A 24,541-nucleotide genomic window follows, 5' to 3' on the forward strand; every position below is an offset into this window, starting at 1 on the left:
ATATATAGACAACTTTACACATTGCATCAGCAGGTCATATTAAAGAGTAAATAAATAAATGAATACAATCCCTTTTCTTTATTTGTCTGTCCTTACCTTGATTTGATATTTTACTTTCCCAGCAAAGTGTCGAATGACAAAGGCGGGCTCCATGACCGGTGTGGGGACAAAGTACATGTTGCCCTGGTGCTGCTGCTTGAATTTGGCTAATAATGTTTCATCTGTCGCATGGGGAAAGCTGAAGCACAGACAAAGAGGGAGAAAGCAAGAGGAGAGGAGGATTAATACAAAGAGGAGAGGAAAATATTATATGTGACAGAATAATAGACAGCTTCCAACAGTCAACCTCATTCTGACACCGACACAACATGAATGAAACAAAGTGTGGATTCTGTTTAGCTGTTCTTACTTGCTCTCCTCATCCAACAGGTAGAGCAGACCAGTTGGTTTCTTGCTGATGAGGTGGATGCAGCCCACGTTGTCAGTGTAGTCGATGTTGTGCCAGGTGATTCCCTCTGCTTGGTACTCCTCCTAAACATCCAGATGTTATCAGTTTTCCAATTTCACTTAATCCTACAGAATATATATCATTTTCTTTACATGGGGCGCCTGATCTGCCAACTGAGAACCATTCAACAAAGAATCCAATGAACCTCGTTTTTTTTACTGCTGTCTTCACTCTCAGAAGTATAACATAAACTAACAAAGTCTCATGCAGCGTGTTTTCCATTTAAAATGAGGGAATGCTGGGATGACTCATGGTTTAAGAAGTCACTACTATAAACACGGAGCAGAGCAGAGAGTTGGAAGTTTGAATCAAAGAAGATAACATCTTTTAACCATGTCTTGTGCACTGTGTCCTGTCAGAAGGTTTTTGGGGTCAGGTTCACGTGAAACAAGAACACTGACCTGCTCCAGATTGAAGATGTGATGGTTGAAATAATATTGCAGCTGCTCATTTGCATAGTTGATGCAGAACTGCTCGAAGCTGTTGGTCTCAAAGTCCTCAAAGCCAAAAATGTCCAAAACACCAATGGACAAGCACTGGAAAACAAGAGTACAGACAACAAAAGAATGTGTGTTTAGGAGCAGGAAGGATACTTCTTTTTCTATTTGGAAAGCATTTCATGATGTGTTATATATGTGAGTGCATTCATCTCACTGGAACATGTTCCTCCATATCTTTCTTGTTAAGCAGAGCGTGATTGATGCGCAACACGATCCAGTCAAACAAGGCGCTGTACAGAGATTTGGCCATGGAGTCTCTGGCAGTGATAGCCTATAGGGTAGAAAGAGGGGAATGTGCATACTGTTAAAAAAAAAAAAAACATCAACACACAAAGTCCAACTGATGAGTTGCAAAACAATTGAAAACTCTGAGAGGAAGAGGTGAATTATTGTAGGTTTGATGTCGACAAAGAATCAGGAAAGAAAAGAAAAAAGCACTGGACTGTACTTTTGTAATGACAGGTTGAGAGGTAATGTCTTACCTCTGAGTGGCTGTAGGGGAGAATCAGCTTGTCATTGACTGTCACTGTTTTCCTCTTTGTCAGAGCCTCAACCAGCAGTTCCTCTTTAACCTAAAAAAACAACCCACATAGGTTACTAGACAGGCTATATACAGAAAATCTGAAGTCGAAATGAATACATTTTTAGACCTTTATTCAAAACCCTCTTCATATATCTTAAGACTACACTGCATCTTCGACTTCTAACCGCTAAAATTAGTGACACAGTTCTGTGTTACTGATTGTAAGATAACAGTACAACTGAACAGTCTTAGTTTGTGATCACTTCTTATCATTGCGCCATAAATACGATTTCTGGGTGGGAACAAAGCAACAGAAAATTAGGTGAGTAACAAACCCAATGCAAAGTTTATTTTAAAAAAAAACTACTTAATTATAAAGAGTTTAAACTCTGAAAAACTAAGACTGCTCAATTTGGGATTTTGAACATCAGTATTCTTAGCACCAAATTACTTTTTTAAATTTAAGAGATAAACAGGGGTAACGTTGCCATGAGCAGAGGATGACAGTCTGTATGTGTTGATATAAACAGTGGCGCCTTCAGGATTTAATTTCATAGTATGCACAATAAGCATTCAAGTGCATGTTGACACTGGCCTTAAAAAATACCATCAGCTAACTATTGGGAACAATGTACTGTAGTGTAATGATATACCATTAAAGCTATTTCAGAGAAACATGAAGTAAAAGTCATTTTGAGCTTGAATCTATCCTGCCACATGTTTAGTTTGACAGAGTCATTTCCCCTTTTGAACTCATCAGAATTTAATAAAATGTCAGCTGGAGAAGGTAGTGCAGGCCTCACCCATGGCTCCAACTCATTCTCGTCCAACCACTTCTCAGAAAACGTGCATCTACCCATCATTAACACACACACACACACACACAGCACTCAATCGCATACAGTTAACTTGCTAGCTACAGCTATTTGAATTTCCCTCGGGGTCAATAAAGTATCTATCTATCTACCTACCTACCTACCTACCTACCTACAGGCACAGCGGAGCTTTGTGAGGAGGCATTGACAGGTCAGAGGGCCAGAACAAAAATCTGATCTGACGAGGTTCCATCAGAATCAGAATAATTAAAACTGAACAAAAAAACTTGACTCAGAAATAAATAAGCCTAAAATCTCTTAAATTATAATATAAATTGAAAACAAGCTATCAGCTTTAATTCCTTATAATTGTGCATTAAAGACTTTTTTAATACTTTTTAAAGGTTTGAATACTTTTGAAGACCCCATGGTCAACTCCTGACTTGCTCATCTCATAAGGAGTCCCTCAAAAACACAGGACATGTGCGTCACCTTTAGCAGGTCAGAGAGTGTGGCCAGGACCTCTGGTGGTCCCACATCCAACCCCTCATCTCTGCCTGTTGACTTTCTCCTGTAGGTCACGTTGCCCAGATACAAGATGGCAGAAAGCACAGAGAAGATCCTGTAACACAGTCGCAAAAATAGAATTCATTAAATGCAGCAATAAAAACAAGCTTCATGCAGTGGTAGGCTTAAAGCAAATACAAGAAAAGTGCTACATAAACTGTTGTATAAACATATCATTTGTTTATGTTAACAACTACAACCCTGAATAGCAGCATTGGTTTCACTGTATCTGCGTGCTGTCTCTAATAAACTGCCGTATTAGCCCATTTGAAAAATTTGCCCATTGTGATGTTTGTGCTTTTAAAAGTCTCTTTATTGTTATTTATATGTTGGTAACGTGACCCAGTGCTCAGAGCAAAATACTCCAGTGAAGACTCCACACACTATGCTAAACACGTACACAGATGCACTTACTGTTTCTTGGTGGCGGGGAGGAAGCCAACCATCTCCATTGCCTGCTGCAGCCTTTCAAAATCATGGCGCAGGTCTTCCTCATCTTCAATCTTAAAGTTTTGCTACAAGAAGAGAAAAGCAGTTTGTGGTGATTCAAGATGACGAGAAAAAGGACGCAAATTGGACATGCATGTAGGTGAGGAACAGAGGTTGAAAAAAAAAAAAATGGGAGAAAAGAGGGGGGGGGGGGGAAGAGCAAGAAAGAGAACAAAGCCGGCTTCATTAATATGCAGGACACACGTGAGCAGTAAGCTGGGAGTGTATACAGCAGCTTATTCAGAGGCCTGACAGTCTGGATGAATGCAGAGTCCACCCATAAAGAGTAACAGTGTTACCTTAAAGGTCACACACAAGAAGCTGTCTTTGTCAAATGGAAAACACTTCAAACTGCTGGATTTGACGGGGACATCAAAGAGGTAATGTACCTGCTTGAGGTAGAAGTATTCTTCAGGTGGCAACAACTTGAACTCCTTCCTCTCTTCCTCTGAAGCTCCCAACAACAGGTAGTAAAACACGTGGTAGTTCCTGTTACAAAGTCAAAAAAGATTGTTCATTGAGCCCACACTAAAAGCACACTGTACCTACAGCAGGTTATTACTTTGACACAACTTTATCAAAAATGCTCTGCAGTGGGGTGATTTATTCCCATGTGTACATATCATGTGTTTGTTTAAGTATCTGGTGAGCTGTCATCAGCGCATAGGAGCTCCATATTTATGATCACAAATAGACAGAGTTTTAATAATAAACCAAAAGTCAACAAATTGTAAAAAAAAAAAAATATCATAGAAAGGAGGCAATTACGGGAGCTCAATGATGTTATTATCAGTTTTCCACTCCTGCTATCAGTGGTCAGGTAGGCAGAATGAGGTGAGCTTTGTTTTGAAAGTAAGTGAGAGTAATGAGTTTCCACACTTGACACTAAGGAACAATGACATCATACAGCAGACTCACTCCCTGACTAGACAGACATGATGCACTGTCAACAGCAACTGTGGGCCGAGTGATTAACGGTACGCCGTGCAGGCAGTTATTAACCTGAAGGTTACAAAGGCGTGCATGTCAATGGATACAGGAAAACCTCTGAAGGGGGGAAATGTGAGTGAGTAACGCTCTTCCCACTCACTATCAGCAACAGTAAGGCAATCAAAGGTTTCAGCTGAGGAGCTCAGTCAAAAGCTGTGGTTTACTAACCAACCCCCCAAGAGAGTGTACGTGCAATTTGTATCTGTTGGTATCTCAAATGGTGAAAGTGTTTTTTTTTTTTTTAAAAAGCCTTGTCATGGCTAACGCTTTGTTGTCACTAGTCAATAGGCAAACTACTCATCATAAAGTCAGTTTTTGTGAGAATTTCACTGATGTAATAGTTTAAACTCGGGTCAAAAAACATGACTTATCCTTAAGTGATATATGTCAAACTGAAACAAAATGACAGTAGAAGATTTGCTCAGTCTCCTTTACATCTGACTGTTATCTCAAAGCCCAGAATTACTGTTTGTATATTAGTCACTCGGGTAGCTACAGACTGGTAGTCTAGCTGGGGGTGAATGTTACAGTGAGTAACAAATGCTTGTTTGATGGGAAGGAGGTGACAAAGTGTACCGGGCTGTCACTCTTGGAACTGACACATGGGAACAGTTTTTTCTTCTTCTGATGTTAGTATAGTGACAGTTATCTTACACAAACAAGAGTCACTGAGAGTCACAATGAAATGAGGAAACTCAACTGTGTTAGTCTGGTCTATCAGTGTCTATCTATCATGTAGGACACACAGCTAATTCTAGTATTAACATATGTGCATAATGAACCATTGAGTTGGATGATACCTGAGTGTGAATATGAGAATAGGTGTGTGTGTGTGTGTGTGTGTGTGCTTGTGGATGAGTGAGTGTTTAGGCAGAGGGACATCTAAAGTCAAAGACTGAAGCCCTCAGTTGAACTTCATATCCAACCATCAGAGGATCCTCATGTTTGTACAGAGGGCCCCATGAAGGTCGGTGGGGTCAAAGGGTCACGACCCCTCCTTTCCCTGCTCACCTCTCGTTCTTCTCTCTGGAGACCAGACGAGACTTCTCCAGGAGATACTTCTCCACCACAGCCCTTTAAGTCAGAGAGGGGGGTTAGAAGTGGACAAGAAAGAAAGGGGAAGAAGAAAAACAAAGAGGATGAATCACTTAACACTAAAGGTCACTCAGCCCTCAACTCTGTTTGTGTGTGTGTGTGTGTGTGTGTGTGTGTGGGGTAATATGTTAAAGTGAGCTGGTACTACAAAATGAGGGGAGGAGCAGGAGGGGAGGTGAGGGCAGATGGTAGGAACAATCACAGAATGAAAAAAGCATTAAAATCTGGACAGAAGGATCATAGCACATTTCACACGCCCACATAGCAACACACGTGAAACACATGAAAACATGGGAGCATAGCATACATGTAGCCTGGCAGAGGAGAGTAGAAGGCTGTATCAGGAGTAGAGGGATGCTTTCAAACCACTGCAGTCATGAGTTATGCACTTTTAAAAGCAGTGGTATCTACCCAATGCAACGGGCCAAGGCTATAAAGCAGTCCGAATCAGATTTTATAAGTCAGAGTTGTTTTTTTCTAAAGCCAGGCAGAAACAACACTTCACGCCAGTCTTCATGACACACTAAGAATAGAGCTCTGCTGTGAAAAGCACAGCTGTGTCAGTCTGCTCAAAGTAGAGTCACATCTAAGGACAGATACTGTTCAAAGTTCAAATGTTCAATGTATAGATCTGCTGGTTCCCTTTTCAACTTTTTGACCACATTACACACACAAATACTATTTGACTTTAACTTAAACAAGGATATGGAGGATATTATTTAATATATAGATATTATTTTAGGCAATGTTTAGAGCATTTTCTTTTTAAACAGGTTATTAAACAAATTGGATATAATAATTGTTTATGCCTGTTACTACTGCTTTGGGGTAAGTGCCAGAAGAAGTTAGTTACAGCACGCAGTAAAAACTGTGAATGATACCGTTGCTTGTTAAAAAACAGCAGGATCAGAGTGTCCTCAAAAAATAACACTTAAACATGTACAGGACAAGATCAGCAAAGAGATTAGATGTACTGCTTTATCCACAGGGGTTGACAAATTACGTGCAAAAAGAAAGTTCCTCGCAGGAACTTCCTTAAATCTGCAATTGAAAAACTTCAGAACTCCTTGTTATGTGTCACATAAAGATGTATCAGATGATTATTTAGTATGTATTGTTAAAAAGCAAATAATGCATACATCGAAAGGACTATCACTTGATACAATATGTGAATGTCATGGCTGAAATGAAAGTGCGACTGGGTTTCATATGGGCAGATCTAATGCAGAACGGTATAGCCTACATGTCTAAAGCAATGTCTGTTCCAAAAAGGTTCAAAGGAGTCGTATATCTTTCAACGTTCACCAGAGGGAAGAAAGAGAACACTCACAACAAATGAAAATTTCAAACAGGTTCGTGTTCAGACATATTTCATTAACACACCACCTCCTTTTAACAGCTTTTCTGAAGTGTGTGTTCCTTTTCATTATTCTGCTCTCTCACTCAGATCCAAGTGAGGAAAGGTAAGCAGGACAGAGACCCACAGAGGGAGAGAGAGAGAGGGGGGGGAGAGAGAGAGAGAGAGAGAGAGAGAGAGAGAGAGCGAGAGAGAGAGCGAGAGCGAGAGCGAGAGCGAGGGAGAGAGAGAGAGAGATAGAGAGAGAGAGAGAGAGAGAGAGAGAGAAAGAGTCCTGACAGTTAGTCAGTCTGCTCAGTAGAGAGCGGAACAGCAGCCTTCCCTTTGTTAATCTCTTCTATTGACTTGCTGCCACTGGAGATGCAGAGATAGACAGGCTGCCTTTGTTGGGACGACAGGGCAAAGCAGTGATGGTACTCAGAGTCCCGTTTTTTTAACGTTGTGAAGCTACACTGGACATAGGGTGATAAAAACTATGCTACCTGGTTGACATTATTCATCGTAAAAAAGCATTTCCTCCTCTAAGTGGGTTTACTTCATGTTGCAGAAAAGCAGCAGCCCACTGAAGGTAACTCTCCTGATTGGATTACAAACCCTTCTCAGAGTAAGCAATTCAATAAAGCATGATGAGACCTGGTGCCATTAGGGGATAATTAGGTTGGGGGGTGCTCATTTACTGTGGAGCTGTACAGCTGTCGCCACAGGCATTTACATGTTTTTTTACTCTTACCATTTTGCAGCCACTCCGCGATAAGATTTCTCATCCTGTTTTCCTTCAGTATAAATGTTGAACTCTTTGGAGCCCTTCACCTTTAAATCTACCATAACTATAACATAACAGCAGCTGTTCCTCTCCTGATGAGGAAATGAGGAAGTGACATGGCTCGCCAGACTTTGATGCAGCTCCTCACCAAAGTCTGACTGCTGAGAAAAGGGAAGGACATGCTGGTGGTTGAAAAGTTTCAGTGTTCACACACAAACCAACTATGCACACAAGAGGATCCACATGACCAGCCATGAAAGAGTAAAGGGGAAGATATTAGCTTTTTAAGAGGTAGAGAAGCACGATGAACAACGACATAACAAGGATACAGAACACAAAAACAATCCTTGAGATGTCTCCCTTTGGTGTCACAATGCGGATAATAACAACTTAGCCCTCGACATGACATCGTGTGAGACCATTTGAGACGTACACTGTAAATTACTCACCCTCTTACCACTCCACTCTCCAGGTAATTCACCTGGATGAATTTACCGAAGCGGCTAGAGTTGTTGTTGTGGGCTGTCTTGGCATTTCCAAAGGCCTGACAGAAACAGAAGAAGAAGACAGATATATAGAGTAAATTTCAGTGTATAAAATGAAATAAAAACAGGAGAAAAGAGTTGACACCAAATCAAAGAAAAATCTTCCCAAGACTGATGCATTTTCAGTGTTTTATTCCCCTCATCAAATGAAGACACTAGGTATCTGGACGAAAATTTCAAAGACCATTTAGACAACTATGAATCATTTAAATAGCACCAACCAGTAGCTTCCAAATGTTAAAATATATTACTCTGACTAGTTGTTGATGTCCTAAAACTCAACTCAGGCCCCTGTTAGATCTCAGACCCACACGTCTGTGGTATTGTATGAAACATTATCTGTAAGCAGCCTCACAAAGCAAACAATAACAAAACACCATGACAACAAAGACACTCATGTTTTTAAACAGCAGCTGAGAGTACAGCAGGGGGTAGGAAGGGGATGTGTGAGTGCCTACATGCTTGTGTGTTTTAATATGTCTACGGTCTAATGAGGGTGAGCATCTGCAGCTCGTCGTCCCCTCTTTACCCTCCTCTCACTCTATTCCCATCCATCTCTCTTTTTTTCCTTTCCTGCATTAAGACCCTTTTCTACCTCTTGTTCACTCTGTTTATGTCTGTGTGCAACTAAGAGAGGGGGAGAGGGAGAGAGAGAGAAAGCCAGAGAGAGCGAGAGAGAGAGGGAGAGTGCATAGGTCAGTGATGATAAATGAGCTTCAGACAGCCAATCTGTATGGCAGTGTCAACCCAGAAACAGAAAGGACCTGAGCTTCTCTTAAGTCTTGAGGCTAATGCTAACCAAGCCTCCAGTGCTCTCTCACAGGCTCTCTGTTCATTGCATTGATATGGCCACAGAATGGTGTTCTTTTTTTCTTCATGATGCACATGCTCACATGGTAACACACACACACACTCCTCAAAAGGCCACCGCAGGGGAAGTTGACTCAGTGCATGTTAAATAGGAGCCACATTGTATCTCCCAAAGCAGTTCACGCTGAATTTGATACAGTGATGTTAGGGCTGATCAGTTAGAGAGAGAGAGAGAGAGAGAGAGAGAGAGAGAGAGAGAGAGAGAGAGAGAGAGAGAGAGAGAGAGAGAGAGAGAGAGAGAGAGAGAGAGAGAGAGAGAGAGATGACGAGACGGTGAGAAGAGAGGAAGGAAGAGAAGAGAGACCGAGAACGAGACACACACACACACACACACACACACACAACAGACACACACACACACACACACACACACACACACACACACACACACACACACACACACACACACACACACACACACACACACACACACACACACACACACACACACACACACACACACACACACACACACACACACAGGGTCTGATTAGGATTTATAAGGATTAACTGTTGACCAATTTTTAAATTTCTATTGCAAAAGTAGACCTCACAGTCCTTATCCTTTCATGCTAATCTTTACTCTCTTTTTTAATTCCATTTTGAACAGTCATGCATCCTTTTCATCGTGCAAAAAACATTTCTACCCAAGTTGGGTTTTAAAATAGAATTGAGACCAGAGGGAAGTATGAGTTGTTGATGATGACAAAAGAGAATTCTCATTTGTCTGTTACTCATGACTGCAGTCATCCATTACCAACCAAACTTGGAGTTACCCGGACAAGACTCCTTCACTCATTGGGCTTTCTTTCTTTCTTTTGATGTGCGTATTTGTTCCAAAAAAAACACACACATCACACCACACTGCTATTTTTCTATTCAGGTGATCAGTTGTGTGTGCAGATTTAGTAAAAATCTTAAATGTATTTATTTAGGTGCAGCCTGTTTGAATCGCCATATCTTCTGCTCAACGTTTTAAGGGATCATTAAGTGTGTTTTGGCACAGATACTCCAAATTGTCCTACTGTGCCATGCTGCCTACTGAGCACAGTACTGTTCTGATCAACCCCCCCTCCCTCTACAAACCTAGCAGCCAAGCACTAAACCTTGGGATATCTCTGCAAAGCTCTGGCCACTGCGCCACGGAGGGAATGCTAAACATGTCACAGCATCTTTCGTACTCGAACTTGCCCATGAGCAGACAATCTGATTGGCTGGAAGGCCCAGCAGGTATGGGGAAGTAGGCAGACAGTGTGCCAAACCACGTTTTTCTAATCAGCATTCATACCAAATAGGGGTTTCTCTCTTGGAGTTCTTGGAAGAAAAACAAAGAAGGGAGAGTGAAAAGAAGAGGCACATAAAGCAAGGGGGCTCAGCTACCTGCAGTGTGTGTATATCTGCATTTTGTGGGACGGCTTCCCTGGCAGCCTGGCTGCTCCCCATGTACATTTCCATTTAAACAGAGCCAGACCCACACATCTAAATCTCACATCCCTCTTCATACCCCTCACATACACACATACACCCTTGTCCTTACAAACCAAAGTGGGGGAGTGTCCCAAAATGTGTGCATTTTATGAGTTGTTTGTCTCAACAAGAAGCTGGAGCAAAGCTGAGAAAGCATAAATCATACATGATAAGAGACATTCAGTGTTAGGTTGAGTATATACTTTCACATACACAAACAAAGCAATCTCTGTGAGGAAGTGGTCTGATGTCGTATGCATGATAAGATGTTTGTAGAAAACAAACAAATACGCTTGTGACTCATAAACAACTTTATTTGGCCAAATACAAACTTCCCCCAAGCTTTGCATAAAGCTCATGTGAAGTCAGTTTTTTTTCCCAGCATTTTTGGCATAACTTTAACTTTCCTGCTGGTAGCAGAAGCCCCAATAGAAAATTAACTTCAGTAAAAACCTACAACTGGTGCTTGGGTACTTGTTATTGCTTGGACAGTTAAACGTTTCCACAGATGCTGCCAAGGCTCTGACACTGACACCTCACTACAGTCTGGATACACTCACAAAAGGACCAACTGCCACAAAGACAGTTCCCACATTCTTGCAGGGCAACACAGGCAATAACAACAGTTATATTATTCATGTTCATAGATTCCAATAGGCCTTCACGACATGAGAAAAAATATGTAATGTGCAATAACATTGTCCAATGTAGCAATATGAATCCGTTAATGAATCAAAATCAGAGAGTCAGTATTAGGGTTAAACTACGTTTCTGCCTATCTGCTGATCTCCATGTTTTAAAGAACACCTGTGTTTGGAATGTCTTTCTTCTAAATCCCAAATAAATTACATGTTTGTTTATCCACTACTTTGGCACTAATTAATCCGAGAGTAGCTGATAATTAGCTTTGCCTTTATCTGACTGCATCAAAATGCTTTGAAAGCATGGCCATCATACACATGCATCTGCACAACTGGTCAGATGATCTCATGCTGAGTGAGAAAGTGTTGTGCATTGTTGTTGTTTTTTATTTATTACAATAAATTAAGATTTCTGCGATGTGTTTATTGTGAATGCTCATACAAAGATGACGAAAAAAAAATGTGATTAATTTCCCCAACCCTAAATTCTAACTATAAAATAATTGGTATCTGGCCAAAAAAAAAACCCTATGATGCTCTGTGCCGTAATAATAACTGTTTAATGTGGTCCTGAATGTGAAAGATGGTTAATTAAGGACATTATATTTATTGGAAGTGATTGCATGCGTCCATATCTCTACACAGTTCCTCCTCTATTCTTGGCCTGGCTGCTATATCCCCACCACCAACACTTAAATCCCTCCAGCTAGTCCAGCTGAATTGTTAACAAAGAATTGATTATTTGAGGCACAATAAAGGCGTCAATAGCGCTCTAAGGCCCTGCTGCTTTGATTCAATGACTGTGAATGTCCCAATGAATGTAGTTATACTGAACCACGTCATGAGTTTACCGCTTAAAGGTCATAAACAAACAACATGGCAGTACTCTCTGTTTTATAGGAAATGACTTGCCATTCACTTAGTGTAGATGTGGTGGATGACACTTTACCACCGTAGACGATTTAAGGTTTTTAGGGATTTAAGGTTTAAGGGGAGGGATAAATTAGTAGTTTATCAGTAGTAAGTCAGCAAAAGCAGTAATTGCTTTAACAAATACTAAATCCCAAATTAGCTTATTCTAGTGTCACAAAAGTTGGATTTTCTGATTGTTTTTATTTTATATAGAATAACAGACAGAATATCTTTAGGCTTTGGACGGTTGGTTGGACTATGAAGCCATTATATTGGACATGGGAAACTTAAACAGACATTTCCCACTCTTTATAACCAGTCAGTGATAGTGCTAATTAAGAGCCCTGGCTGTAGCATTGACAAACTTATATAAAGATCACAGTCAATTATGACAAATCATGGGACACAATTCATCTTATTATATCCTATTATTACATGGCAGCCACACAGCAGTACATCAGCAACAGTGGAAAACTAACTAACTCATGTCGGATGGCAGCATTGCGGAACCAAAGTGGTGGTGGGAGAAAACTCAAATTGTTTCAGTATGCAAAGGGTGATAAAAATAGCTGATTGATATTATTAGGCTAGAAAGCAAATCAGACACCACCATGAACATAGTTTGAGCTAAATGCCATGTTGTTTCCACGTGAGGGGTAAACAGCTTGTTTTGAAAACTCATGGAAAACTCTAAAACTATATATAAATTCATCACAATTAAACAAGACATCAAAGACAAATGAAACAAATGGAAACTATCTGTATCTAAATTTCAATTTCATTAAATCACAAAGGTTAATATATTAAAGGGCAATATCTAAAAGTACTTGCAGTCACACAGAAAGCAATAACTAAGTCTACAAACAATAAGGGCTTCCAAGAACACAACAAAACCCATGCGTTTATGAGGAGGTCATACTATACTGGACTGATCATGATCCGTGTTGAGCACAGAGCTTTTTCTCAAGATTTATTAATTTTGTGCAGGAAATCAATGCTCATCACGAAGGCTTGCTAAGTCTGAACATCACAGACCTAAAAGACATTTTAACATCAAGAGCGCAGTCAGCGCACCCTTGGTGGACTCCAGCAAAACATATTTATTGCAATATGCTATGGCAACAGGAACTATGCAACGGTCCTTCAATGCAGTCAGCCAAACTATAGCCTAGTATAGCTAACTGTTGATTCAGTGAATACATTTTTTAAATGTGCAGAAGTGCCCTGTTGGACAAACTGATCTGTTTTCAGGGTCAAATATGTAAGGTAATATAAGTAAAATGTATTTGTGGACAAAGTTTGATCAACTTTTTCAAGCAAGAGCTTTGCTCCTGTTGTGGACTGCTGTTTGACCACATTGGAGCAATTTGAAGCAGCTCCACCCATGTCTGGATGAGTACCACATCAAACTTTGCTTGTGGTGAGGTCAGAAGACCATGAATAGGCCCTACATGGCCGCCAGCACACTGCTACATGTCAGCTGTGTTAGGCCTGTAGGGAACAGCATGTGCTACTCTTCAATATGACTTTGAATGGTATGATTACAGTAAGACTTTTGTATATATATGTATGTGTGTGTGTGTGTGTGAGCTAGGAATCAAAGACGCGTGTGTATGACGCAGAAACTTAAACACAGTAATGCCAGCTTTTCCCAGACTCAAAACAATGCCACCCAGCTTGACCAAATATAGCCGAGGAATAAAGAGGTGCAACCCATAACTAAGAGATAAACAATGGATCAGCGGAGAGAATGGCCAGCTACTCCTCTGCATTTCCTGAACAACAATACAGTACTTTGCTACATCCACGCCCCTAAAGGCCTACAGTTAACTGTGTCGTAGCTGCTTCCTGTTAAAAGTTTCCGGATGATAGGAACTTCCCGTCTGAAGTTTTGAGACGGAGTTGGGCATGGAGGAGACTGGGGACTTTGAGAGGACTTCGTTAAGGACTACGAGGTTTGGCTTTTGTTCAATTAGGCTCAGTGACTGGTCTGTATGTTGTTTTCCTCACAAAAAAAACTCTAATAGTTTTTTTGTTGACAGGTATCAATATTTCAATCTACAAAAAATATGGCAACCGTTTTTCCCTGCCAAGTGAATTGGCCAAAAACAAAGACGAAAGCGAGATAAAAGAATAAGAAAGGAGAGTAAAGTCAGAGAGTTTTGAAAACAAGTTCAAAGTAGAAACAAGACGTGAAATTGACATTGCAGCAACGTATAAATGCTGCACTTCACCTTTTAGGGGCATTTTTCATTATTCAGTGAATCAGATACCGTGATGTATCAGTAAGTGATTGTATTTCATTTCAATGAAATCATCAAAGAATCACTGTATCTTCATACCATCGTGCTTGTGGGCCACCTATGGTATCGTTATCGTATCGAATTATGAGATCACCTTGTGATTCCCATCCATAGTATCAGACTGCTTCTGATCAAAAACAGCCTCTTGAACAGTGGGAAAAACATGTCCATTTTTATCTCTGGAAGACCCAGAAAGTTTGAATCAATGCTTTATCTCAATATTCAACATTCAATAATAAAAGATAATACATCATATTTATACTTCTGTGTGAACCAGAGTGACATGTATAAAATATTTTTAGACATTTATCCTATTATCAAATCCTAATGAAAGTTTTCTTAAGTTCAGCTTTTACATGGTTGTAACAAATTTCATGTTAACTGCATTCAGAGTTCCATGTGGATGGAAGTCTCAAGTGTTTTAAACCCTATTACAAAAAGCACATTTCCAACAACCTCTACTTGAAATTTATTACACAAAATTCAGATTGATTGCCAAATTCCTACTTTGTTTCAGTTGTCTCTTTACAACAATGGATTGCCCTTTTGAAATGTAGACGAAAAAAGCTTTAAAGCCTGGCAGAAAAAAAAAACAGTACAGAGGAGCAACCAGTCTGACCAGTTTAGAACTGAAATCCTCATTCAGTGGGTGAGCTGTTTTGTCAGTAGAAGCCTACTTGGTTCAACTGCTATAAGTATTATCTCTTCTGTACCTGCATTAATACAAGACAAAGAAGGTGAGTTAAAGGAAAAGGATCAAATAGAGAGACGAGGTAGAATGAACTAAAGCAGGACAGCAGCTTTCTTTCATTGCTTCAGGATTGGGCCTTCCATTCTGCATGCAAAACAGCACACATTCAGAATCCAGCACCACAAATAATGATCTCATCTCCTCGAAATGCGTGACCCGGGCCTGAAGACCTCCCCTATAGCTTCAGGACACACACACATTTTCCACTAGTGTAACCCGACCAGCTCTGAGGGGGGAAAAAAAACAACCAATAAAATGCCTTTATCAAAAAAAGAAAATCTTTCATTATACTCAGCGTATCTAAAAAAAGAATTGTTCACTCTTTATAAGCTCTTTACTGCAGGAAAGAGACCTCGAGACACAGATTATTTGAATGAAAAGAAACTGCCGGGACATCATTTTTCGATAAGTTATTGCTTCCTCTTTAAAGTAATTTCTGTCTCATGTCAGCCATCTTACGAGCATTCTGCAGAAGCTGGTCGGTTGTCAAAAGAGAATCTCTTTCACATAAACTAACTCAAAGGGTTGCTTAGAATGAAAAAATAACTTTAAAGCAGCTGCCTCTGCCTTTGTTTGAAGTTTCGTTGGTAAAATACAAATTTAGATGCTACAATGCTGCCAAAGGGAAGTGTACAGCTGCTTAATAGCCAGGTTGATTGACAGAATGGTCACAGATGGACTACAACTTCCTCAGACCAGGCCAGAAAAGGCTGAACCCGTCTCCCTGTCTGCCCCCTGCAAACCACAGCTCTGAGCTGGGTTAACACACACTCACACACAAACTGCATTCTGGGAGTCGACAGCAGAGTGGCAGCATGTCTGCCAAAGGGACCAGAACTCTGCTGATGTAGGAGGAAAACATCTCTCCACCCTACTGCACCAGAGTTCCTTAATCAACCGTCCAGAACCAAAGACTCTGACAGACTGACACACATCAAGGGACCAACGCTGCATTCATTCAGATGCATTAGAGGCAGTAGTTCTGTGAGTGAAGGATATAGAGTCCTGAGTCAGAGGGTCTGGAGATGACAGAGGCATGAATAATGATGGATGGATACACCGAGGCTTTGTTTAGCCTTGTTATATTCCACGTTGTTTGTGTTCCAGTGACCTTAGTTTAACCGATTAGGGGATTTTCATCTTTCAGCCACGTTTTGTGCTTTGATCAACCACATTCCACATACATTTTTTTCCTGGTGAAATGTTATTTTTAGCCCTGCTACTGGGTAATAAAACATCAGAAGCACGATTACCTCTTGCACATAACGTCGTAATACAGCACATGTATGCTTTACGTTATCATGACGCTTGCTCAATTGACAAACAGGCGGAGAGAGCGATAGAGAGAGAGATAGAGAGAGAGAGAGAGAGAGAGAGAGAGAGAGAGAGAGAGAGACACGCAGTCGAGCGGTCACACTGGCCAAACAAACTGGACTTTTGGGTTGAAGCGTGCTTGGGCACGGTACAGATGGCCAGACTGCGCCCTTAGACTGAGACCAAGTACTGAGATTTCTGCTTTTTGCCTACATGGTATTCTGTGCAGAGATAAGGGAGTTCTCCGTATATTTACTCTGCAGTCCCAGGTAGAACGTAATTTAACATTTTATAATGTCCTCTTGTTCTTCAAAACATCACAAAAACACGTCAAACTTTTATCGCTGACAGCAACAACTTTAAAACATAATTCAATTTTGGGTTTCACACTAAAGCCCCCCTGTACACACAAAACACATGATCACAGCATTATACTGTATATTACCACAGTGTTTAGAATAAGGCATGCATGAGACTGGGAAGAATGTGGAAACTAAAAAACATTTCATATTAATAAGGTCTGACCAGAGGTAAATTGTTCCATATGTGAAAGTAGAGTAGATTCGGTTTCTCACAACAGAAATGAAAAGTACACAAAATGAAGTCAACTATATTTGTTTGACGTGTAGTTTAGGGATAACACTTGAACAAAAACAAGGCGGTGTAATCATTTCCCTTTCATGAAACAACCTTTCTTACTCTGTAGAACAATGTAAAAGCAAACAGATGTATACTTGTCTGCATGCATTTGTATGTGGCTCTTTTGTCAACAAAACACAGAGACTGTAGTTTGCATTCAAACGGCTGTCTGTCGCTTTAACTGTCAGCAGCATAAAAATACCGAGTGGCCCAACACACAGACACCTGCAAACACTGGTGACACCACTGCCTCAAAATGTCCGTGAGAATACAGTCATTCATCCTGCTTTTTGACCACCGACTGAAAAAAACCCCGATCAAGTATAAACTGCTCAGAGAATGGGTAACCAACTAAGTCTTTGTTTGATTTACTGTCAATCAGAAAATGCTTGTTTTGAAGGGAAATCTATGAGTGGCCGCCCCCTCAATGTAATGGTAGGGGAAAAACTGCTGTGCTTTGTCAGCTCTGCCTGCTCTTATGACTCAGGGGACTGTCTGTCGAAAGTCAGAGACCTGAGCCCTGTGCACCCTCTGTCATCTGTGATCAACCAGTTCAACTTATACAGAAACAAATGAATAATGGAAAAATACTGTGGCTATGTTTTCACAATTTATTGAAAGATATTCTACCTCTAGCTGTCAACATCTATAACCTACATAAAGCTTTCTGTGTCACTGCGGCTGTAGTTTCAGTTCATTTTGTGTTTTCAGCGGCTGAACAAAACAAGTCAGAACAAGAATCTATTTTCTCAGAAAGTAGAAAGCAGGAAGAAGAGCACAGTCACCTGACTGAAACAACAACAAAAAAAGCAGTGAATTAAAGTCACATTATTCTTACCCATATACACATTACATAATGAGTAGTGCACATTCATTGGGAACAAACAAAAAGCATCAGAGTTTGCTCAGATGAAGGCTGTGATACAACACTGACAAACAGCCCAAGCTTTTGTGTTATCCAAAAGGCTGAGGGCCTCATGAAGGGTTAATGGAGCAACTTCCCATTCTTTTTTTCATTTCTTCTTTCTGGGTAAAACATTGTCCTAATGTTAAAGTCTTTAACATTGCACACAGACAACCATATGGCCTATTAGCTCAGCTCCCCCACAAAGAAACAGCCTGGAAATACATATGCTCCGTGCTGCATGTGATCTGATACTTTCACTGGAAGATTTATCATTTATAACAACTAATCTAGAGAAATGTATTGTCCCATAACAGAATCTCAAAATATTACTCAGTCTACTCTATATCCTTGGGGTTTGTGCGTAGGTACCATTGCAAGCCATGACAACATGATGAGACCTTATCAAATGAAAATAAACGTGTGAATTACAATATCTGATTGAAGTTTAGAGCTAATAACCAATATAGAGGATCACTAACACCATCTACAGTATCTTTAATTCGTCTTTTTTTTTTTTTTTTTGCCATAAAACAAGGCTGCCACTAAACTGAAGGCTTTATCTCTCATCTCTTCATGAGCATCAAGCTGATTCCTCAGCCAGAGTGGGTTAAGTATAGTTAAGAGCATTGCTTTATCACAAGGGTTAAAGTACATACAAACAAACTAAAAATCCAGTCCAGATGTCACAAACATTAATTACTTACTTCTAAGACCGGTCCAGCTCCCAGTATTGTCCTCTCCACTCCGCTGGCGTAGCCCTTCTGGCTGAGTGCAGTCAGACAGTGGATCAGGAAGTTGGTGCTCTGGGTCTTGCCTGAGCCACTTTCGCCAGAGATGACGATACACTGGTTGACCCTCTTTCTGAGCATAGCATAGTATGCCACATCTGCGATAGCAAAAATGTGAGGCTCCAGTTTGCCCAGCTGGTGGTTCTCATACATCTTCACATACTTGGGGTTGTAGATGGGCAGGAACTTGAAGGGGTTGATGGCGATGAGGATGCTGCCTGCATAGGTGTAGATCTTTTTCTTGTAAAAGCGTGTGCGCAGGTTGTTTAATATGCTGTCCTCATTGAGGATGGGAAGGTTGCAGAGGTCTGCAAAGTCGTCCTGCGGAGGGGGGAGGAAGCCCCTGGCGGCTAGCCGCTGCACCTCCTGCTCCTTAGACACAGATGGGAGATGAACGTAATGGATAGAGCCATCATGGTTCCTCTCCTGGATGGGTAAAGAAAGAGAAAATAAGATTAGTGACTAACTTATCTCAACAGCTTACTGATGAAACTGGGGGGGGGGATCTAATTTTGTTGCTTGGATGACATTTAAACAAACACCATATTAGTAAAGGCAAGCCTATAATGCTTTCATTTCACATGTGTAAAAAATATTTGATTTTCAATGCCTTTTTGAATACATTTTTCAATCATTAGTTAGCTATTTGTTATCAAGATTAACTAGATGTTTTTGTTTCTTCCTTGAAATGGCCACAAAGAGGAAGCACAATGTAGCAGAGGCTGTTCACAACTGTCCACATCAAGGAAGTCTGACATTCAAAGTGAACTTTTGACTCTACCTGTAGTAGGAAGTAAAAGCCGAGGCTCTGAGGGTGTTGCTCCTGGGCTTTCCGGGGCCACAGCAGAAACCTCTGTGCTGGAAGGTCTCCGGCCTCTAGCACCCACTCTTCCCCGCCACATTCCTTTACCTCTGCCAGCACATACATGCGGCCAGGGTCCAGCCCCAGTGCCATGGCAGCATCTGAGATCACAGAGGCTGCTGTTGCATCCTTATGCACCCTGATGAGTAGAATAAATAGAACCATTTATTTTGATAATTGCTGGGTAAAAATACAATAAACTACTGACCACTTCAAAACACCATATCAGCACATAAATGGCTGATTCTTCAATTTTCTAACCGTGTGCCTGGGGTAAACTCACCTTAGGCTGCAGCAGGCGGAGGATTGTGCTGCAAGCCGTGTGTAGATCTGAAGCATGTACGAGCGGCCATCATGGTCGTTAGGGCTAGCTGGCCCACCTCCCCCCCCTCCTCCACCTGCATTCGTTGCCATGGTGGCAGCGCCATCTCTGACACTCATCCTGAGCCAGGGGGAGTGGCCTCAGCATGCCGCACTCACTGCTTCCCTCTCACCACGCAGCACCTGAAAACAAAAGCGACTGATAATCAGTGACAGTTACTTTATCTTTTACGCACCACACTTATAAAGTAGTCATTTACACTGGACCACGATAAAAAGGAGTGTCAAAGGTCAGAGCAAAAACATGTGTCTGTATAATTTAAGAGTAATAAAGAGGACTGACTCTACATTGAACTATAAACTACCATAAGCCAATAAACTGTAAGCTTAAGCAGAGTACTTGCAAAAAGACAATAGGGGATCCCGGATATCAAAATGTTTCTAAAAAAGCACTGCAGCTTTCTTAAACAAATGAGTCTTAGCAAATCTGAGCGAGCATTTTAAAATGGAAACAAAATATTTGATTTATCAAACACAGTCTCAAACCACATCAGAGAGAGATCCTCCATGTTTGACTTACCAAGTGTTTACAATAAGTACACAACAAGTGTTTCAGAAGTATGAGAAGCCTAATCAGATGTGAAGTCTGACACTGTAAGATAACACATTTAAAATGACAATATCACAACAGCTCTGAGCAACAATCAAGTTTACATCTCTAATCAGTCAATTTTTTTATGTAGAAGGCTGGAGATGGTCCAAATGTGTTGCGGTATTTCTGAAAAACCTCAAACATTCAGGTCTACATCGAAATAAATGTATTTCTGTTTACACAAGTGTTGTGTTGATTAGGGCTGGGCGATATATCAAATTTTTAAGATATATCGATATATTTTCAAATAAGATATAGGGTAAGACAATATCCTAAATATCGATAGTTTATGTTGCATTAAAATAACGTTATACGTATCTCCTGTAGAGCTGCCAGTTCACCTATTTCTCATGTCACTGTGTCACTCTTCACCTTCTCTCTCCCTCTCTGAGCCAAACTAAAAAAATAAAAAAATAAAAATAACAACACATAGCTGTGTTTATTTGGTTATACAGAAAATTACATGTATTATTGTATTTAAGGATAATTTTCATTTTATAATAATCAACTTTAATTTCACAAACAGGTAGTTTATTGTCCATGTACATGTTGAGCTTGTGCAACTGACTGTTAATAAAAGACATATCGATATCAAGTATCGCCATTCAGCGAAACAATATCGAGATATGAGTTATGGTCTATATGTGTTGATTTAACATCATAAAAGAGCTCAAAGAAAAAAAACAATGTTTTAGTTGAGATTAACATGGAAGACAGTACAGGCCCTTATTAATGTTATCAAACATGTTCTAATTAAATTGAAGTGCACAAAAAAAGAAAGAAGGAAGTTCCCTATTGCTCTAAACAGCACACAAGCCTGGGTACAGGACAGGGCTCGCACATATGCATCATTTTTGATGAAAACTTAAATTTAAGTGCATTAACACATCGCATACCAGTAAATAGTTTGGCCTCTGAATCTTTACTGTAAGTTGCAGCTGCAGATGCTGCACAGAAATACAACCCTTCTGCTTAATGATAGCAACCAGGACATACAGAGTGCTTAAACAACAGATGATGTAACGACCACAGAATGACTACTCACTCTCACAGACAACCCACCTTCAGTTATGTATGATGTAGACATAGAAAGTAGAGGTTATTTTTCACAACCACAACTGATTCCTCCGTGCCTGGATGAGTCAATTTTCTCTTTCCGGCAGAGTCCCAACACAAAAGGTGTTACAACATCACAGAGCTCGAAGCAGACAATTAACTGAACACTGATAGAGGTCTAATTGGTCCTTGCTGCGGACTTAACTGATTTGCTGAGAGAGTTAGGCTGCCCTGTTGAAGATCTACTAAGACCTATCTGGGTTTTGGTGTGAACTAAAACATACACAAAGGGGCAACACAAACTTGTAACTGATGAACTACGACTTTCATCTATGCCATAAAAGTCACTGGATTCAATGAGACCTGTTTTATCTGGTATCTAGAAGTGAGTGCTGCACTGGGTCAAAAAAATGTAGAGAAATCAGGTGCTCTTCAGGAACAGGGGACAAAAGTCAAATAGCAAATACAAAAAAATAAATTCATAGGGGAAATTTCCTTAATAAAGGCTGAATTAAGTTTTTATCTTGTTTTATCTTTATATGTCTTTAGTAGATGTTGCCATTTTGAGAAGCCCAATGGACTGGACTTTAGGTGTATGCTACATTTGAAGATATGCATTCACTTGGCCCTTAAAATAAGCCTTTAATTGGGGACATTTTCTGAGCTGTATACATTTTGTATTTCTATTCTTTAACACACAATTTTTACATGATGCTACTCAAAAGTTGAGTTTCCACATGCTGAACATCAAGTGACATCACACATACATGCTAAATGGTCTAATGTTCTTGTTTTAAAAAAAAATTATAATATTCAAGTACCAATCTGTTACTAGTCTATGACCACATCTGCAGCCTGTGCAGAGATGACAGAGACTAGTTGGGCTCATCCATGCATGAGTTAGCAGTTTTCCACACCACATGAACCTACTGTACAGTAGTTAGTGGCAACATAAAATCATGTAGGGATAACGCTCCTCTGTAATTAGCACTCAAATCATTGCGCAATCATGTGTACACGGTGCAAGCTCACTTCAATCCACACCCAAATTACTGACAGTATCAGTTGTTGTGGTGTCTTTGCCAGACTGACTTGACGACAGCTTTACATCATCAGACCACTGTACTCATTCATTTAAAGGAAACCCTTTCAAATGGCTATTGAGGTATTTCAGGTCAGATTCAGTCCAACATCGAGCTGGACCACCAAAAGAAATATGATCCAGGTAAACGCTGTCTCGAACTAAAATTAATGGCGACTAGTGACAAGTGTGAAACACATGGATAGCAGCTGGGTAAAATTGTAATAATGGAACACATAGCATTGCTTTGCCTCAGTAATGCATTCTGTGTAAACTGTAGGTCTCCCTTGGGGAAACAGAAACCTGGTTTGAATCACTGTATGGCAGGCAAACAGCACTGCTTTGGTAACCTGATCCAAGGTCGAGTCATACAGGCACTGAATGCTGTAGTTTATCACTTTTATCATTTAAGCAGAGACAGCTTATTTTCTCAAGCTAAAAAATTAAGTAATTTAATAGTATGTCCCAAAGAGGGGGCAGCGGGAAAGAGGCTCTCACAGACTTTTGAATGCATTATGATATCAAGTTCTCCATTCCTCCAGTATTTGTTTTAACTGAAACTTTCCGATAACCAATTGTGGCTATGTGTTCTTCTCTGGAGTTGTTCTTAATAATACACACACAATATATTAAGTAGCCATTTGACAATTGATCCAGTCAGCTCATATTAGAGGATAGCTTGTTTAAAAAATGTTAAATATTTCTTTGTGTAAAAAATACAGGTTTCATCTACTCTGCTGTGTAACCATGCAAACATTGGTCAAGTAAAGAATTATCACACTATGCTGATTGCTTAGGTGAGACATGATACTCAAAGAATTTATTAACAAGAGGCATGTATTTTAAATGAGCTCAAATATGCTACGAACAAATGTTTAAACTGCTGAGTGAAAGGCAGAAAAGATCAGAATGAGCAGTGATGATGACTTCCAAGGGAATCCATCATATTTTTGTAACCTATTCTGTAATCCATCCATCCATTATCATATCATGTTATAATTTCATATCATATCATTATCTTATCCATTATCCCGTTCGGGGGCCCCGGCTGTTGCCAATCCCAGCTTTCATTGGGCGAGAGGTGGGGAACACCTTGGACTGGTCGCCAGTCAATCACAGGGCTGACATATAGAGACAGACAACCAGCCACACTCACATTCACACCTGCGGGCAATTTAGAGTCACCAATTAACCTAACAAGCTTGGCCCTTTCCGAATTGTCACAGTTCAGTAGGCAGTACGTACTATTCAGTATGGAGTTTCAGTATACTGAATTTCCGTGGTCATTCAGTAAGCATTTCGTGGGTCCACCTCAGTATACTGAACATTACAGTATGGATACTAACTTCCGGGTTTTATGCAGTATGGATCGGATGCGTGCTTTCAGGAAATTAATTGTGTTTTACCACCCACAATGCTGTGCGAAATTAAACGTAAATCGTCACTTCACGTCCGCCTCCAAATCAAAACAAACAAGCGTGGAGTAATTTAATCAATTTTTAATCTAGAGTTAAAGTCCCGACTGAAATCACTACTTTAAATTAACAACAGAAAATATAACAAATGTCTGCATTATTCTAAAACCTTTCCCCCTCTATTTAAATAATGATTTCACTATTTAAATGCGTCTTTATTAGTTTATTTTATATTCTGTATATTACTGTCTTTCATTTGTACTGTTCTTTATGTACTGTATGTTATTTAGTTATTCAATCTGCATTTTACTTGATTTACATTGTGATATTGTTTTTTGTTTACCTGACTGTATATGCGCATTACTCTTCTTGAATAAAGCTAAACAAAAAAACGGGTGGATGCGACCGGT

General features: G+C 40.2%; 1 protein-coding gene across 9 annotated transcripts in view; it reads right to left on the reverse strand.

Annotated features, from left to right (window-relative positions):
* si:zfos-588f8.1 overlaps nt 1-24,541 on the reverse strand; it is a 58,530-nt gene that overhangs the window by 15,116 nt on the left and 18,873 nt on the right. For all 9 annotated transcript variants that reach the window (XR_010666547.1, XM_065955989.1, XM_065955987.1 and 6 more), the window contains exons 2-14: nt 19,890-20,110; nt 19,526-19,745; nt 18,661-19,170; nt 8,057-8,151; nt 5,404-5,466; nt 3,792-3,891; nt 3,328-3,428; nt 2,839-2,968; nt 1,491-1,580; nt 1,163-1,279; nt 910-1,044; nt 410-531; nt 97-238 (exon numbers count right to left, since the gene is read on the reverse strand). Coding sequence is in view for 8 of the 9 variants with exons in the window: in XM_065955989.1 (XP_065812061.1) it covers nt 97-238; nt 410-531; nt 910-1,044; nt 1,163-1,279; nt 1,491-1,580; nt 2,839-2,968; nt 3,328-3,428; nt 3,792-3,891; nt 5,404-5,466; nt 8,057-8,151; nt 18,661-19,170; nt 19,526-19,745; nt 19,890-20,047 (1,983 nt within the window). In the remaining variant the exon portion in view is untranslated. The remainder of the gene's footprint in view (nt 1-96; nt 239-409; nt 532-909; nt 1,045-1,162; nt 1,280-1,490; nt 1,581-2,838; nt 2,969-3,327; nt 3,429-3,791; nt 3,892-5,403; nt 5,467-8,056; nt 8,152-18,660; nt 19,171-19,525; nt 19,746-19,889; nt 20,111-24,541) is intronic.

The sequence above is a fragment of the Labrus bergylta genome, chromosome 6 (genome assembly GCF_963930695.1).
Source record: "Labrus bergylta chromosome 6, fLabBer1.1, whole genome shotgun sequence".
Lineage (NCBI taxonomy): Eukaryota > Metazoa > Chordata > Actinopteri > Labriformes > Labridae > Labrus > Labrus bergylta.